The sequence below is a fragment of the Liolophura sinensis genome, chromosome 6, assembly GCF_032854445.1.
Source record: "Liolophura sinensis isolate JHLJ2023 chromosome 6, CUHK_Ljap_v2, whole genome shotgun sequence".
Classification (NCBI taxonomy): Eukaryota; Metazoa; Mollusca; class Polyplacophora; order Chitonida; family Chitonidae; genus Liolophura; species Liolophura sinensis.
Genome location: NC_088300.1, coordinates 22,518,384 through 22,536,526, shown reverse-complemented (window position 1 = coordinate 22,536,526; position 18,143 = coordinate 22,518,384). Strand labels below are relative to the sequence as shown.

The 18,143-nt window shown below is 39.0% G+C and overlaps 1 protein-coding gene across 1 annotated transcript in view; it reads right to left on the bottom strand.

Annotated features, from left to right (window-relative positions):
- Positions 1-17,958, bottom strand: part of LOC135466675 (transmembrane protein 87A-like) — a 32,672-nt gene extending 14,714 nt beyond the window's left edge. The window contains exons 1-8 of the mRNA XM_064744306.1: positions 17,850-17,958; positions 12,889-12,955; positions 10,107-10,204; positions 9,360-9,491; positions 7,637-7,678; positions 4,287-4,547; positions 3,247-3,343; positions 1,955-2,016 (exon numbers count right to left, since the gene is read on the bottom strand). Coding sequence (XP_064600376.1) covers positions 1,955-2,016; positions 3,247-3,343; positions 4,287-4,547; positions 7,637-7,678; positions 9,360-9,491; positions 10,107-10,204; positions 12,889-12,955; positions 17,850-17,957 — 867 coding nt within the window. The 5' untranslated portion in view covers position 17,958. The remainder of the gene's footprint in view (positions 1-1,954; positions 2,017-3,246; positions 3,344-4,286; positions 4,548-7,636; positions 7,679-9,359; positions 9,492-10,106; positions 10,205-12,888; positions 12,956-17,849) is intronic.
- Positions 17,959-18,143: the final 185 nt, after the last annotated feature.

Below are 18,143 nucleotides of genomic sequence, written 5' to 3'. Positions count from 1 at the left end.
GCACTGTAAGCCCCTGACTGATGTGTACACGATCATTCGCTGAAGCCTGAATAGGGACTGGCATACTTTTCTGGCAAGGTAATCTTAAATATTCAATTTTATGTCCTACCACATTTTGTAACACCCATGGGTTATTGGATCATTTTTTCCACTCTGAAATTTGTATAGATAAAGCTCCCGCCTTGAAAAAACTTTCCTCTACTTTTTCAACATATGAGGCTGAGTTAGTTGCTGCTATATCCTGCCTCTGTAACCTCCCTATCTTGATGGGAAGGGCCGAGGCCTCCCTCTGTGCAGGCCTCTTATGTCACACCCAAACCCCCGATACGGGTTTTTTGTTCAAGTGGATTCAGTTGTTCTACTTAGTATAGAAATATTGTCTATTTCGCTGACACATTCTTTCACGTTGTCCCAAATAAACAATTCATTGTAGAGGCATTCTGCATGCGCAAAGATGCATATTTGCATGATAACAAAGGCTGTACCCAGAGCCTCTAAAAGTAAGAGATATTAAAAAACAGGTTGCACAGAAATAAAACAGGCTCAGATGCAAGCACTCGGCATTGTTGGAGTTTAATATCTTCTTTTAGTGAAGACAACAGCTAAGCTTGCCGTTCCACAGCTGTTATTCTGTGCCTAAGAGTTCTTGTAGCTTATTAATAGAAAGGTCTCTAGATTTAGTCACAGTGTTCAACAACGCCCACATCTCTGAGTAAATACAAGGTGGTTATAGTTGCTCACAGTTGCTTGGTATGGAGATGTTGCTCTTGCTTGGTATGGGATGTTGCTCTTGCTTGATATGGGATGTTGCTCTTGCTTGGTATGGGATGTTGCTCTTGCTTGATATGGGATGTTGCTCTTGCTTGATATGGGATGTTTCTCTTGCTTGACATGGGATGTTGCTCTGTGAGCATAAGCACATTCTTCTTTTTCTATGAAGTTAGCTACCTTTGAACCTAAGGGAGCTCCATTCACCTCGGATATTGTAAAAATATCTTTATAATCCTTTATAATCTTTAATAAGTCCAAATCGACAATCAACTGTTGTTGCTGTTTCGACGAACCTATGGTAAATAAGACCTCATCATCTCCGAGTTTGGTAGAAGGCTCAAGCAGATTTTCAAAGCCAAAGCTGGCCTCGCAAAAGGTATCACAGCTGGCCTTCTCGGGCAATGTAAACTATAGTAATTTGTCCAATCTGTCCTCCAAAGAGCAGACACCGAGTCTCACAGAACCAACATGTCCCCTTCAACGAACCTCTCAAGACCACGTGGTCTTTGTGCAAGTTTATTTGAGGTAGAATTTCTGGTGCATGCTTTGCACTTGCCCTTCCTTGAGGGTGACAAAGCACATTGTTTACGTGGACCTGTGGTCAGTTTAGGGCCTGTCGCCAGTTTTCGCCGGTGACGGTGTCTTTTGAGGGAGCTGTGGCCCCATCAAGGCCCATAGACATTATTGGAAAACAATCCTTATCACACCTGTCTAAGAAGCGGCTTTGTCCGAGTCCAGGTCAACATCCCGCTCAATTTCATTGCTGCGACCAGCAACCGAGACTGTGTCCAACTTAGCTGCTGCACTTTTTCCTATCTTCTTACGCGGCCGCGTGATGAAAGAACACATGGTCATTGAGGTGAATATGGTTTATAACGGACAGTACCACTTGGACCGGAAGTCTCGTTAAAGCACGTTATCAGCTGACCGCATGATGAATATGCAATGTGACCCCGAATAGTCCGAGGCCTTATGAAAAAGAATTGTGATAAATATGCTGAAGAATGAAGTCATGATTGGCCATATTATTATTTTGTTGCAATTTTAATAAAATAAATCTTTCATTGTGTTTATATGTTAATGTAAAAACATATGATATCAGAAAATATTACATGAATATGTGAAATTACAAAGGAAGAAGATATATAACAAAATAAATTAACCAACTACTGTTAATACTCACGATGAGAAGCGGCCATTCCATTGCTGACAAAAATCCATTGTCATTCTTCATGGAAATCTCAACTACAAGAAAATAACACATGATTATCAACCGTGTAATTCTGATTGTTAAGCAGATTCGCTTTTGTTGACAGCAGCCAAACAGTTAGCAAAATATTTATTTTGTAGAATATTTCACTTATACAACTGCAGCCAGCATTATTGTGGCAGAAAAGTGGGCAGGGCCCCGGGGAAACCCACGATCATTCGCACGTTGCTGAAAGGCCACAGGAAGACAGTAAGAGCATGAGAGACCTAATTGGTGAGAGGCTCCTAGGCATATTAAGCATCTGGGCCACAGAGGCCCCCTGTTAGCAAAATCAGGTTAAAAGAAAAGACACCAAATCAAATTTGTATATATAAAGTATCCAAGTTTTAAAAAGTCAATCTTTCTGTATGTATAGCAAAGCTGTAAGGTGCAAGTCAATTCTGTAACCCCAGAAGACACTGTGATGTCATGTGATTGCTGTTTAAACTCTTCAGCCAAATAGACTGAAGAGTGGAGGATACAAGTGACAGATCATCTGGTTTCCAGTTTCTGTAGTGTGGCGTGTATGTATTCCATGTCCACATAGTAAAGAACTCCAGATTAAAAGTTGATTTGCACAGATGCCTAGTCCATACAGAGGGACTGAGTGAGCTATTTTAAAATTCTGACGTTCATCGTGGAGTCCATCCACGTGGATTTCAAAGTCTCATCTCCTTCCAACTTGTGGTAATCCAACTCACCTCCTCTGCTCATTTATATGTAATTTTATGGTGAAATCTCTAATCTTATCCTCTTTATTTACTATCCTCTTGTATGAAACTAATTAACTCGCTGTTTGGTGGTCCCACTGACTGCTAGAATTTCAGCAGTTCCAAGTGCCTCACTGTCGACAGCCATTTTCAAGTGTCACGTGACCTACTTCTGTATTTAATAAGCAACTGAGTTTTGGTGGACTAACAGGTGCCAAGCATCTCAGAAAAAAATGGTTGTGTCAGTTAAAGAGCTACTCCGATGTATCTCTTAAAAGCAGGGCTAAGTGGTAAGAGTCGAGATAGGATCAATGTCTTTCCTAAAGAGTAAAAAAAATTGCACTATATTAAAACATAGCGACGTCATATCTGCCTTATTAAACATCACATGAGGAACATCATCACGTCAAATCAGGATAATCTTGTGGAAACTGCAAAGATTTTGTCTTCACACAGGAAAACCTTTTTACCAACCTAATACATCATTCTTTGCTGACCAATGAAGAAAAAACTTACCGAACACGTTAGCTTCCTTTGGAGTGTCAGTGCCGTTCATAGATAGCACGACCACAAAGAGAAACACGCCTTCCTGCCACGTCCTGCAGACCAATCCCTGTAAATATCACAGTTCTTGCTTACACTAGTTCTTATACAACTGGCAGCTTGACATTATCACCTCTAGTAATGCAAGTACTTTAAATATTGTCATTTGTTTCTTTTGTTGGTTTTTTTTAAGCCACTTGCACAAAAGAATTGTTATGTGATCGTAGCATTTCAGAGTTACGATCATGACTATATCTAAAACTCGTACATATTTGTGGTCCGTATTAATAGAAACTGTACCAGTCACTGTCTTTTCATAACTTCATTTTCAAAAGAGTTCCACATCATATTGATTCAGCAGCTAACAACAGGCAAAAAAAAAAAAATTTTCTCACCACTTTTTTTTTGGACACAATTAAATTGCATATCTTTGAAAACTAAATCGAAAATTACTAACTAACAGTCTGCCCAAGGCAAGTACTTGTACCTACTGTTAATTCTGGGTTGGCTGTAAATATTTATGACTGGGCCGACCCCAAAACCCCAAGTTCTAAACTTCAATTCAATACAGTGAACAATTAAAAAAAAAAAAAAAAATGTCAAGCTGCAACAGGACCTAAACAACAATAATTTTGTTGAAAATGGACAAAGTGATCCAAAACTCCAATCTAATCTGCAAGTTTTCATGTACGAAGTTTTAATACAGTGTCATGAAATCATTTTGGAAAAAAAAAGGCAACAAAACAGTTAAGGTATACAACAGGACAAAACTAGTGATAATTTTGTGGAAAGTGAAAAAAAAAACCCTGAAAATTTACCTTCTTGTCTCCTTGGTGAAGTCATGTACCAGATTTTAATTCAATATGATGGAGCATATTAAACAAAAGTCCTCAAAAATGATTTATGAGGGACTGACTGCCTGAGTCCCCTATGCATGAAATTAACAAAAATAGTCTCTAGATCCTCCAGATATCTACAGTATCTCCAGATATCTACAGTATCTCAAAAATCACCTTTTTCTGGGACATTTCTGGGACATTTTTCACACGTTGTGAATTTCTTGGAGCTGATGGATTCCCTGCAGGCGTAGGGTTCCCTGCAGGCGTTGGATTCCCTGCAGGCGTAGGGTTCCCTGCAGGCGTTGGATTCACTGCAGGCGTTGGATTCACTGCAGGTGTTGGATTCCCTGCAGGCGTTGGATTCCCTGCAGGCGTTGTTTTCGCCTGAGGCCTTAATGTGCCTTCACGCTTTTTCCTATTCTTTCCTTCTTTGATCTGAGGAAATAAGGCAACAAGTAAGTTTCTACCCAACAATTAACATAAGAAGGCTGAAATTTGAACTACTGGCAAAATACAAGGTAAAAGGAACACAACAACCTGCAAATCTGCCAATCCCATGTAAACACGTAGCGTGTGCCTATAGACTTTTTGAAAAGAAAGAAAAAACGAAAACTGAGTTCACAATGCCAATGTTCAGCAAACTTAAAGTAAAATCTACAAATATATATAACACCAGATAGTCTAAGATTGATGTGTTCAATTAGCATGTATGTATGTATGCTTTGGGTTTTGCGTCATACTTTTTCCATCACATGATACCAAAGAGTCATCAGGTGTGTGTACATATACTGTCTTCTTGGGGCAGGATGCCGTCATGATGCCGCCCCCACTGAAGATTCATGCCAAAGACAGAAAAAAAAAAAAAAAATAACCAAGCTTCATTTTGTGTAAAGTATCTAACATTTTCATGATGTATGTGTTGGTATTGTACAAAAACACTATTTTCAACAGTTGTTGACTGGTACCTTGTTGACTTTTCTGCACTACTCTATTCACTTATGTCATACACTCTCTATAGGGAGTACGGGATTGCTGGTAGTCGATCAGTGACAGCTGTCCATGCCTCTGTCACACCTCAGTGAGCCTAACCAGCTTCGCAAGACGGGGAAAGACGAGATAGACTGTCAAGTTTTTAAAGGTTCGCTTTCTGTGCCATTGAATGGTTGTAACTGTTAGAGATGGACTCGTTGTTGCCATTAATGTCAAGATGTGAAAAAAACAGAACACCAAGTCCATGAAGATGGACTAAGCACATGTTTGTAATTACTGATATTTCAGCCCACATCAATGCTGCATGCCTACAAGTCCTGCACTTGACACAATCAATATTCAGACTCCTCAATGAGTATGTGATGTGGCCAGCGAATAACCACCAGTTCTTTCACTTTTCAGTCCATTTTTATCAAAACAACATGTGTTGTGTGTAAGCTGAAAGTTGGGGTGACAGGCAAAAGCAGATGTAGTCTCATAAACATCACTTTACATGAGGTGTATGTTTTTTTACTACAAGGGAAATACTAAAATACCTTGCAAAGTCAAGTGCAGTAAGAGGGAGAAACTTTGGACAGAAAACTGTAAATAGCAAGCTAGAGTCCAAGCGTTTGGAACCCATAGTTATTTTACAAGATGGACTCAACTGATACTTTGAAAAGCCCTTGAAGACTGTTGTATTCACCATTGGGCTGATTGACCAATCCAAGGCAGGTGTTAGAGACTCCTGCTTTTCAAGCCCTGCTCCCCCATGAATTAAAGGTCTTATTGAAACATCAAAATTAAAATCTGGTTCAAAAGTTCATTCACCAACATATGTACCTGTAGACTAGGCCTACTAATAATTTGGGAAAGCTCCTTAAAAATATATTATCAAGGGGATACATACAAGCCGTAAATTTCCATAATATTTTAATCATGCTTTTTGTTGTGAGTCTGTTATCTAGTAATAATTTCTACAGCCAGTACCTGAAGCGACTGTTCTGCATGCAGTCTTTGATTTTTCCAATCCACATACCCATATATTCTTTGCATATTTTATTTTACCAATGTTCAGATGAAGAGTCTGTCCAGATGCTTCAGTTTAATTGCAGTCAGAATGAAGTGAATGAGGTTCCTAAGGGATGGGTGTTGAGGTACCTGTTCAGGTATTTACTGATACTGTGTCATACTGTGCATCATTCAACTTTTGAGCATACCTTTAGAGTGATAAGTAGATAAATACACATGAGAATTTTGTAATTCTTCTCTTTTCTTTAGTACTTCACATGACAAAGCTCGAGTCTAAGCACCTGCATATGCCAGATGAAACCTACATGGTTTGTATTCTCATCGGAGAACTGGGAAATCAGGCCTTTCATCTTTTCAGTCAGATCTAACCACTTGAACTTGTTTATGTACTTTCTGTCAAATTAGTGATGCCTTTCGCAGCAATACGTATGCTTCAAAGATTGATATTCTCTCACGGTCACCTGGAATGTAACCAGAGAGCCTTGAATTAAGGCACTTATCTTTCTTCAAAGTAATCTAAAATGGTTGTGGCCTCCTGCTCCTGCCCTTCCTCACTGAGACTAACTTTCTGATGTACATCATGTTCCTGCCAAAATAGGCACGTGGTCAGTAAGAAATGGAAAATCTGCCTACAAGTCAGGCACTCATACTATACTGCCACAGGTGTTTTATCCACATATGTAAGGCAGCATTGTTAATCCAATGATTAAACTGCAATCATCCATGTTTTATTCTTGCATGGACCCCATACACGAGTGGGGAGGAAGACAAGAGGTCGGTAGATTCAAGACAATCCAATGGATATAACGCCTAATGCGGTGTGGGGTGTTGAATGTTCCCTGTACATAATGCCACAAAACCATCTACTGTCAATATCAAATAGCATAATTTGTACGAGTGAGTGTTTTTTTTTTTACTTTTTAACCAAGTGTGTATACTGAAAATGCACATCACGAGTTGCCATGTATAAGCTGAGAAAGACTGGCATTTTGATGCCGGCTGTTGTGTGTGCCTCGCGAGAGACTCCTCTGTTCTGCACGCTTACTCTCAGTATGTCTCAATCAGCGGCTGTCTGTAATTATTGAGAAAGTAGAGTACTTGAATTGATTTGATAATAAAATAAAACAAAAAACATAGACCTTCATGTGAAAGTAATCTATTTCAGATCTTTGCTTCACCACAGGATCATAATAACTGTATTTGAAAGCAACCCATACCCTATATCCTCATCTTTTCAGCCTATAATAAAATAACTTCTATGTGTGAATTCTAAGTGTTTAATTATGGATCTACACAGGCCTGATCTTGTGATAATGACCAAAAACCTTGTGCTCTTCTCCAAGCATCTTCAAATGAGGGTTTAAGGATAATACATGTAAGCATATCACTGTGACATTAATGAATTTCGATAAGACAGCAGGTCACGTGACAAAAGTAGCAAGTCATTTCAGATTTGGCCTGCAGCTTTACTGAAAAAGCTAATATATAGCAGGCCATGAAAATTTCCTAAAAGGAGCGCTTACCACTGGGTTTAACATTTTCTTTGATTGGACATCATCTTTCCGCTGAAAATAAACAATATCACAGAAAGATAAATAAAAATTAACATGAGCTGAATTAAAATTGTACAAACAAGTTAATACTCGCTCTTTAGTACAATACAAAATTTTATTACACACGGAAAGTCTTGACTTTCATACAATTTGATGAGGAGAATTCAGAGACATTAAATAAATCAAACATGAAGAAAATTCACAAACTTATAAATGGTACCAAGGCTATCAAACAGCTCGGCTGTAGGAGACACATGAATGCAAATTCAGCTCAATACATAAAGAACTGAAATTATGAATTTGGTAATTTAGGGTAATTAATATGCACACAGAGCATCAGTGATGGACCATCCCCCTTGTGTCATTGTGCTTTATATGCATGTAAAACTTCAAACTGCATTAAAATTTTGTTTAACTTTGATTGTAATTCACAATACACTATGCCAGGAATTTGGTAATTTACTGGTATTCAACATGAACACAACGAATAAATGATGGAATATCCCCCTCGTGTTACTATGTTCAACGTGTGTGCAAACCCTAAGCTGAATAAATGCAGCGGTCGCTGTGAGTTCAAGTCCAGCTCATGCTGGATTCCTCTCCGGCCGTACTTGGGAAGGTCTGGCAGCAACCTGTAGATGGTCGTGGGTTTCCCCCGGGCTCTGCCCGATTTCCTTCCACCATAATGCTGGCCGCCGTCATATAAGTGAAATATTCTTGAGTACGGCGTAAAACACCAATCAAATAAATAAATAAATAATAAATGCAGTACTTCTTGAGATTCCACTATAACACTTTAACAGTAGTCAATAATTCAGTAATTTCCGGTATTTAATATGTACACACCGAATCAGCAATCGAACACTCCCCTCGTGTTATAGTGCTCTACATGTGCACAAACTCTGATCTCAATAACTGCAGTACTTTTTAAGATACACCTCCTGACATTTTGTTTAACATTACTTTCCGTCACTGGACTATGACTCTCACGGTATGACATACGCTACACCTGCACTTTGAACAGGCAAGCTAAAATTGAAGCACAAAAGAATAATATATATATGTGGTAAAACCATTAAACAGTGTCCTGAAGGCAGCCAAATCTTCTTGATTTTATAAATTTCAGTTACTTATCAGCTTTTTTATACTAACAGGTAATATGGACCTTTCAAAGCCTAATTATTTACTTAATTGTTGTTTGATGTAAAACATTGGTTCATTTATATAAGATGGCTGTGAACTTTATGAGAGCTCAAGGGTATCCACAAGCTTTGGCGACTGGTGGGAGAAAATTGGACAGGGCCTGGGGCAAACCTACAACCATCCACATTTTGCTGACAGGCCTTCACACATACAGCTGACAGGAAGACAGCATCAGCGGGGCTTGAACTCATAGCGACTACATCGGTGAGGGGCTACTGCATCAATGCATCAACATACAGCTACACATGCATCGTTGAATGTTTATTGTCATTGAGGCCTCACAAACAGTGCAATCATGAGAATGTTGAATGTTTATTGTTTACTGCAAACAGTGCAATCATGAGAATCTACCAATCTAAGTATTTATTTATTTGATTAGTGTTTTACACCGTAATCAAGAATATTTCACTTATACGTGAAGTGCTAACCAACTGGGCCATGGAGGCCCCTTGCCCTGTCTAGGTAAAACCCAATTACAACCCCAACTGACCGTTAGTTCAATGTGCTCACTGCAATCCATCGTCTCTTCCGACCTAATGTACTCAGTTTTGTCATAGTCAAAGCCTTTAATCTGACGGATATTAGGATGATTATAGTACCTCCACATTCGATCATCAGGATCCTGGAGGAATAAAAACAAAATCAAGTAACTGATTTATATTATCTGAACAGGAAACAAAACATACAAACTTTAGTGAAAGACATCATGGGCAAACAACCAGTATCATGCAGTATGGCTGGTACCAGTATTTCCAAGTACTGATCAAGTCACACTTGACGACAAAGGAATCCTTAGAGAGCATGTAATGTGTCTCCTTGTTGCAGGACGAATTTCCACTGCTCTTTTATTAAGTGCTGCTTCACTGAGACGCCTTCCTGAAGGCAAGTAAGCTACCCCACCCGAGCAATTATACTGATACGGGTCAACTAGTCGCTGAACACCAAGCGAGGAAGTTACACCTCTTCATCTTTTAAAATCTTAGGTGTGACTTGAACCAGGAGTGACCCTGGATCTACCACTCCCGAAACAGACGCTCTATCAACTGCGCTATTGGGACCGGTAATAAATAAAGAAAACACCTCTTTGTGTTTGAAGTTTTGATGTCATTACATCCAAAAAAATTTACATAATACAGGATTTAATTGTAGGTAAATGACACAGAGAACAACATTTAATACTGTGGGCTGTAGACATATTATAGCCTTTTATATGTGGCAGTTTCTTATGTTTACTTGCCTCTCCGTTATCTATGCCCAAGTACTCATCAGCACATGGACTCCACCTCAAAATCCATTTCACAGTAAGCTTGGATGTTATTCCCTCACTACATTTGACTAAAACAAACACAAATACAAACACCATGTAAGAATTTATTTCAGGTTGTAAGAATTAAGAAAAGGAGGTTAAAATTAAATTATATATATATATATATATGCAGGTGTAAAAAGTAGAGTTTTTCTGATGTGGAGAAATAATAGAATAAAAAAACAAATGAGTATTCTCACCAAAAAAGTCAGTTGAGAAGGCTAATTGGTTTTTTAGTGTATATAAATATACATTCTTACATAACATATATAAATAAATATACTAAAATCAATTTCTATCACCTAAGTCTTAAGACAAGCTTCTAAAAGTAGTACACAACAATACAATAGTCTAAAACACCACTGCTTTTTAATATAACTGGGGGCTTCCGTGGCTCTGTTGGTTAGCGCACTAGCGCAGCGTAATGACCCAGGAGCCTCTCACCAATGCGGTTGCTGTGAGTTCAAGTCCAGCTCGTGCTTGCTTCCTCTCCGGCCATACGTCGGAAGCCCGTGTTTCCCCCAGCCCGGTTTCCATCCACCGTTTTGCTGGCCGCCATCATATAAGTGAAATATTCTTGAGTACAGCATAAAACATCAATCAAATAAATAAATAAATAATAATAACTGGAAATTAGAGAAATTAGGAAATTGACAAATTTTGTCATTTATGTCTAAATCTGTATACTAACTCTGACTATACCTTGCTCTCTGCATTTCATACTAGATGAAGAATTTAGAATCAGAACTTGAAACTTTAACACATTCTACACACTTGCACTGAGCCAAGATAGTCACCCCCAACCCCACTCCCTCGTTTCCAAAAACTTAAATTCCATCTGTTTGCATTCCAATCTCCTACTGCCACAGGTAAATTTGGTTTGTGAAGATGTGAAAGTCAAAGGCTATGATACTCCATCACAAAACAAGCAATCAAATGTGTTACACAACAAGCAAAGAAAAGACAGGGGCTGAATCTTACTGACTCCAAATTCTCATCTAGTATGCAATGCAACGTGGAATGAACGCAAATATCAGTGGAGGGGTAATCAGGTTTTTTAACGTGCAAGAATTTTGTGTTAGCCTATATGAGGCTTACAGATCCCATATGTATCTCTACACAGTTAGTGACAGTACACCTGTGTAATCAATGCAGCCCAAAAGGAATGTATTTCACTAAGACCATATCCAGAGGTGATTCTGCAGAATTATACTTCATTTTAACACCTGGAATGACTTGAGCATATTTTACAAAGGTATCACAACATTGGGTCAAGCACAATTTCATCCGGCGATGACACGTTTTCCATGTGTTGTAGCGAAAGTTATAACAGGCACAAATTAAGACTGCTTCATAAAATGGACCCCTGGCAAGTAGCCAAATATGTTTCAAATTGAGATAATAAGCTACACCTTACAAATTCATGTCTTGTGGGACAAAAACTTAATAATAGAGTCAATAATAGAGTCATTTCAACCAATGCAGGCACAGGATTTTGCCTAATGTACATGTGGGATAAATAGAGATTGTCATGATATGAAAGTTTGTGAGCTCTCTGAGTTCAGCCTTCCACATCTAAATGCGAAAATGATGCAACAGGCTGCCCTAAGACAACTGCATCTGATATAACATGATGGCAAGATCATTTACACAGCACTTTAATAATCCCCAGAAAGGCAATCATATTGAATAGTACCCTAATTTCTCAAACTTTTTATACAAGAAACTTATTCACAACGTGAATGCAATTCTTGCACATTTTTAATTTGATTTTGGAGACAAAACTACATTATTGGATTGGCCAGTTTCAGGGCTTTAAAAAAAATATAATTTAATCAGTTAACAAAGAGTAATGCTTTCTGAATATGCTTGAACAAACAACTCGCAAAAATGCAAATAAGTTGAATGGTAAATATGATAATGTAAGCAACTTTGAACACCCTTGTACAAATAGATGATAGAATCAGATATGGTAGATATGTGATTTGGAGATAATCTTAACTCATTGAGGTACATGGGAAGGTTTGTCAGCAACCTGTAGATGGTCATGGGTTTCCCCCGGGCTCTGCCCGGTTTCCACCCACCATAATGCTGGCCGTCGTCATATAAGTGAAATATTCTTGAGTACGGCGTAAAACACCAATCAAATAAATAAATAACTCATCGAATGTAATCTCAAGTCATACCCTAAGAGTTGCATGTATTTGCATAAATAGAGGCCAAAAAAAAGTCATATGATATTACTTTTTATGCTGAAACTTATCGCACATGCCACAGAAAACCTCAAAAACACCTTTCTATGATCAATAGAACAAAACCAGGTAAACTGAGTATAAACTACACGTACATTGTTTATTTATTTGATTGGTGTTTTATGCAATACTCAAGAATATTTCACTTATATGGCGCCAGCCAGCATTGTGGTGAGAGGAAACCGGGCAGCGCCTGGGGGAAACCCAGGATCATTCAGAGGTTGCTCAACAGACCTTCCCACATACGACCAGAGAGGAAACCAACATGAGCTGGGCTTTAACCCCCAGCAACTGCGTTGGTGGGAAGCTCCTGGGTCCTTGCACTGTGCTGCCATGCTAACCCCTCCGGCCTTACATATACATTGTATAAAAAAAAATACAGTAAGTTATGTAAATGTACCAAAACAAGGAAGCAGAAAAAAAAACAAAGAGAGAAAAGAGAAAAACACTGTAACACTCACTGTTAAGAAAAATCTCTGACTGATTGTACAGGGTTTTGAACACACCAATATAGGATGCTTCTCCAGTCTGAAATATTAGAAAACACAGAGATAATCTTTATTTTGCACTTGTCATCAGAATGTAAAATCTGGAGTAACTGAAGGCCGAAGGCGTACGAGGTCTGGTATGAATTAATACGTTTCATCAAAGTATATGCATACCTTATAAATGAAGTATGCGGAATGAAGGCATTTTTAAAGAAAACCTATGTATCTCTGAGCCATTCTGTCTATTATTAACTGTCACTGCTTTAACACTGTGAGGCAAAAATGTCTTGTGATATTGTCAAAAACTCTGTCTGATGCCAGTCTCTATAACCTGCCAACCATGTGTCATTGACGGCACATTTTGATTTATTTATTTGATTGATGTTTTACGTCATACTCAAGAATATTTCAGAACGGCGGCCAGCATTATGGTGGGAGGAAACTGGGCAGAGCCCGGGGGGGACCCACAACAATACGCAGGTTGATGGCAGACTTTCTCATGTATGGCCCCGAGACGAAGCCAGCGTGAGCTAGACTTGAACTCCCAGCGACCGCATTTTTGAGAAGCTCCTCGGTCATTACGCTGCGCTAGAGCGCTAACCAAAAGAGCCACGGAAGCCCCCGTCTATCTAATTTGATGACACATATACTTGAATATACATTCACCACTATTTTTTTTTTTGAAAGAGGAAGCCAGCATGAGCTGGAGATACATTTTGAATGTTATGTCTCCTTACCTTACCCATAGATAATGCAGCTGCTGCAAATCAGACAAATTAGTTTGTGCTAAAATACTCATGTTTATATATGTCCACTCTCATGACGTACTACCGGTAAACACTTGTACGATAAGCTACATGTGTGCAGCGTACAGATCAGACCTGGATTTAATCTAAAATCGTGTCTCACTCTTCACCTACCAAATAAAAATGTACCTTATGCAACTGCAAGTTGCAAGTTGAGGTAGCAGTCCACATGGTACAGTGACATTAAATCATTAATGACCCTGTTTTTCTCCATGAACATCCGTCAGAGGAGGGGTTAACTGACTAACAAAAACATCAACCTAGTTTTTACAACTGAGTAACAAAGTGTACTTTTTCACTAAGGCTGCCGTGAAGCAGCGTTTCATACAAACTTCCAGGTCATTCAGACAACATTTTCACCAACCTGTCTGTGTGAGTCGACCGGCAAGAGCCCGAATGTCTGTAATCCCGAATGTTCAATTGTTAAAGAAGGTCCCCAATGACTTAATTTTAACACTAAATGTTCCCCAGACACAATATTTATGCTCTGTTAGTTTGTAAACTGCTTTTTAAAAAGTAGTATGTTAACTAGTTCCATGTAAAAAAACATTAACATTTGACCGTCTATCAATACTGAACAAAAATATGAACGCCAACACCCAATTTTTTGATAAAATTAACCGCGCTATCAATTTCCTTTCAATACCGTATTTCAGGGGAACATAAAATGGACTCTTAAAAGTACATTTTCATAACTGAGGAAAACACACACCCGACGGTAGCGCTGAGGCATGTTAGGAAACGGGTGGGGTCAGTTTAGGAAATTCATACACTTGAGTACCCAGAATGTTTGCCATTCGCTTGCTGCAGTGCTACACATCGTCAAATTACAGATCTGATGAGATGGTCAATTGTGAATTGCGGAATGTTTTCCCACTCGTTGATGTCACCTGGAACTGGAAGTCACAAACACGCAGGTCATGGACATCCCACAGGTATTAAATTGGGAACAAATCAGGTGAATGTGCTGGCCAGTTGAGCACTCCAACATTTTCAGCCTGATAGAATTAATCTGCATACAGCAGCAACATGGGGGCGCACACTGTCGTGCTGAAATGTTACCCCATGGCGCCACACAAATGGGACAACTATTGGGTGCAGCATTTGCTTCCCGAACTATTTGAGCAGGATTCCGGTTATTACGGAGTCCAAATGTTACATTAGCTGTGGCAGAGGCTGTGCAGTAACGGAGGTGGAGGAGGCTAATATGATGGTCTTGGTCGGGGTGGTTATGCACGGTCAGTGGGCATGCAGGCCATTATCGGTTGTGCCAAATTTTTGATGACGTCTGGTGATGACACTCTACATTTTAGCTTTGGAGACTGGAATGTACACTGGTGTAGGGTTTTGCTCTTGGCCATCCCTCAGTTCTCCACTGACAAAAATCATTACATCTCATTATCTTGTGAAATATTGCAAAAACAAAAGTGTTACATTTATATTTTTGTTCAGTATATCTTGTTGGCTGCGGAGCCCTGGCTGGGTGACATAGAGTCATGAAGACCTCCCGGGATTATGTATTTCTATAATGCGCCTTCATCTATAATTACCCCTACATGTACACCACTTAATTAGCACCCTGAAATAGTGAAACAGTTTTCCATCAAATATTTTTGAAGATAACAGAGTTGCATTAGATCCTTGGAAAGCGTGTACAGCATAGCGAACATGGTAAATGACACAAACGTGCCACCGTCTGCTCTGTCTGACACAAATTTGACATACATGGACCCGTGGAGAATTTGACACAGTTTTTGCAGTCCACAGAATATAAATTTTTATAGCCAAGTCGAGCGATACGGCTTTGACATGAGGAATTATGCAAACGGGTCAGCAGATTGTGAGTGGCTATGTCGAGACCAGTCTGTCACTCAATACTGGCGAATGTAGCAATCAAGCAAATCTATTATGTTTTCAAAAGGTATCACCAGCAAAAATAAATAAAGCTTGAATTATATTAATTAATTTTATTAATTATATTATTGAATGGAGGCAGCGAATGGTAGCTCACAGAAATACCAATTTAAATTTTATTTCGGTTCCTGTTATGGTAGGTACGGCATGTGGAGTCTCACGGCCGCATAGCGATCTGTAACCCTAATGACGTTGTAGGGCAAAGTTACATGTAGCAGCTCCCTACAATCACATTCTGCTGTTTCAAACAGCAAGTAACTTAACAACATCTGTATAAGGTCTATTATGGATTTAGGTTCTCCGGAGTTTTGCGTAGGAGGGCTCATGAATACACCGGAAATTGGGGGTAGAATACTAGCCGGCCTTTGTGTACATAAGTGTTGGGCGAATGGAGCATGCTTTCAATTAAGGCATGCATGACGAATTTTGTTTCAAATGAAATATGAAGAAAGTCATCATTTTATATGGTGTTCTAGATTTGTACTCTGTACATATTAGTGCTTTTTGCCAGGAGAAGTACATTGTTTAAATCAAAAGGATTATACTGATAAAAACTAAATCCAGATTAGGACTCCAGCCTCGAGATGTCTGGTGGGTGGAGACGGGTAGGGGGTTGTCGTATGAGTTCTTAATATGATTAGGTTTAATCTCATAAAGCCACTTTGTCACATTAGTGGTGAAAACATGCTCAAGCATATCAACTACCGCCAGTATGAGCACAGCATCGCCTAGGCTCTACATCTCTCTGTACACTTCGGTGTTGCCTCTATTCTCAAAAACAAATTTGTTTACACATAAAATTTAAAATCAAAAAACGGATTTCACAAAGGCCTATATTTTATAAATAGTGCTTATATAGATACTTTATTTATTCCTTGACTTTGACTTAGTGCCAGACCAATGATTTGCTAAAAAAAACCTATGGTAGGTACATGTTTGGCCCTATGCCTGTGTGTTACAGGGTAACCTGTTTTCAGGCCTACACGCAATAACCTTGTATTGTAAGCTGGTTAATGCTTAGTATGATAAAAATTAACAACTGACACGTATGGATATTGCCACAAAATATAAAAAAAAAAAAGCCATAAGCAAAGGTAGTTTGGATTTTTTTTAAATTAAGAACACGCTCCATTCGCCCAACTCTTATGTACACAAAGGCCGATCACCCCCAGGATTCTAAGCCCAATTTTCGGTATATGCACGAGTGCCCCCACACGGAACTCCTGAGAACCTGAATCCATAATAGCCCCTATTCCTGGTGTGAAAATCTTGACTTTCTCTTCTATTTCGCTTGGCTTTATTTTGGGATATAAGCCTTGTCCTTCCACATTTTCTTGCAGTAAGTCTGGCTGAAATAGCACATCTCAAAGATCTGTTCATGAAATTTGATCTGTTTCACATTTCCTCGATATGTGGCTTTTTGTTAGCCATGTATGTAGCTTTACAGTATCCTGCATTGTGTTTCTGCACTCCAATGGGCATGGAAAAACCTTGAAATCAGTTGTAAAAGCATAGTGATTGTCACCCATGGTCGGTGTTGTAACCATAGGTAAGCCCCACATGCCTGAAAGGTACGTACCGCAGTGATGTCACAAGGTCACGGGTGGCTCAATTGTAGTGGAGTAGATTTGTTGATATTCAACCACAAAATTCTACCGTTTTTCTTCTGCCTTAAATGATCGGAATCAATTTCAAGGACACCAAACTATCTATCTGCAGTTTATATTATATGGGGATATATTTTAAAATCTAAGATTTCTTCCCTATGTATTCATGTACGTGTCAAGTGCACACAATTTGAAAAGGGTCTCCTCCCTCAGTGAACCATAAATAAACTAACGTAAGATTTCACACTGAAAGGAAAAAGCAAACAGCACCCAATTTTTCACAAATGCAAATTGAAATACCTGTACACATTTTAGATTCCTGTCAGTGTCAGTTCCAACTCAAAGTTCAAGTTGTTCTGTCCCCTGCATAACTAAAGAGCACTGTGACTGCTATCATTCTCTGCTGTTACACTGCCAAGGAGGTTCACACAGTTAAGCTTCAGCAAACTATTACAACTGAAGCAAAACGTGATGAGGTGCTTGCAGACTGGCGTTGTTGTTGGAAACCAACAGCGGAAGTAGCTATCCAAATGTGTATTACTACCAACTAGTGGTTGCACAATCTTATTGCATCCGTCAATTCCTTAGCCACGAGTTCAGATCTTACCACAGAGAGGGACTCTGACCATTTTCCTGGCTCAGTAGAATAGACACGCTCTGTAACCGATAAAAATACCAAAAGAAGCCACACACACTTCGTAGAACCGGCAGCCATTTTTAATCAGGCTGACGTGTAAGGCACATTTAAAAGCGAAACCGGACTTAGTCAATGTTGAGAACGAAATCGGACTAGGAGAGCTTGCATAGAATGACATTGTTCTTTTGTGCACAAAATAATAATTTTTCTTGTTTGCACTTTGCACTAAAAATTTTATACTAACCTTAATGTTACAAGCTCAAC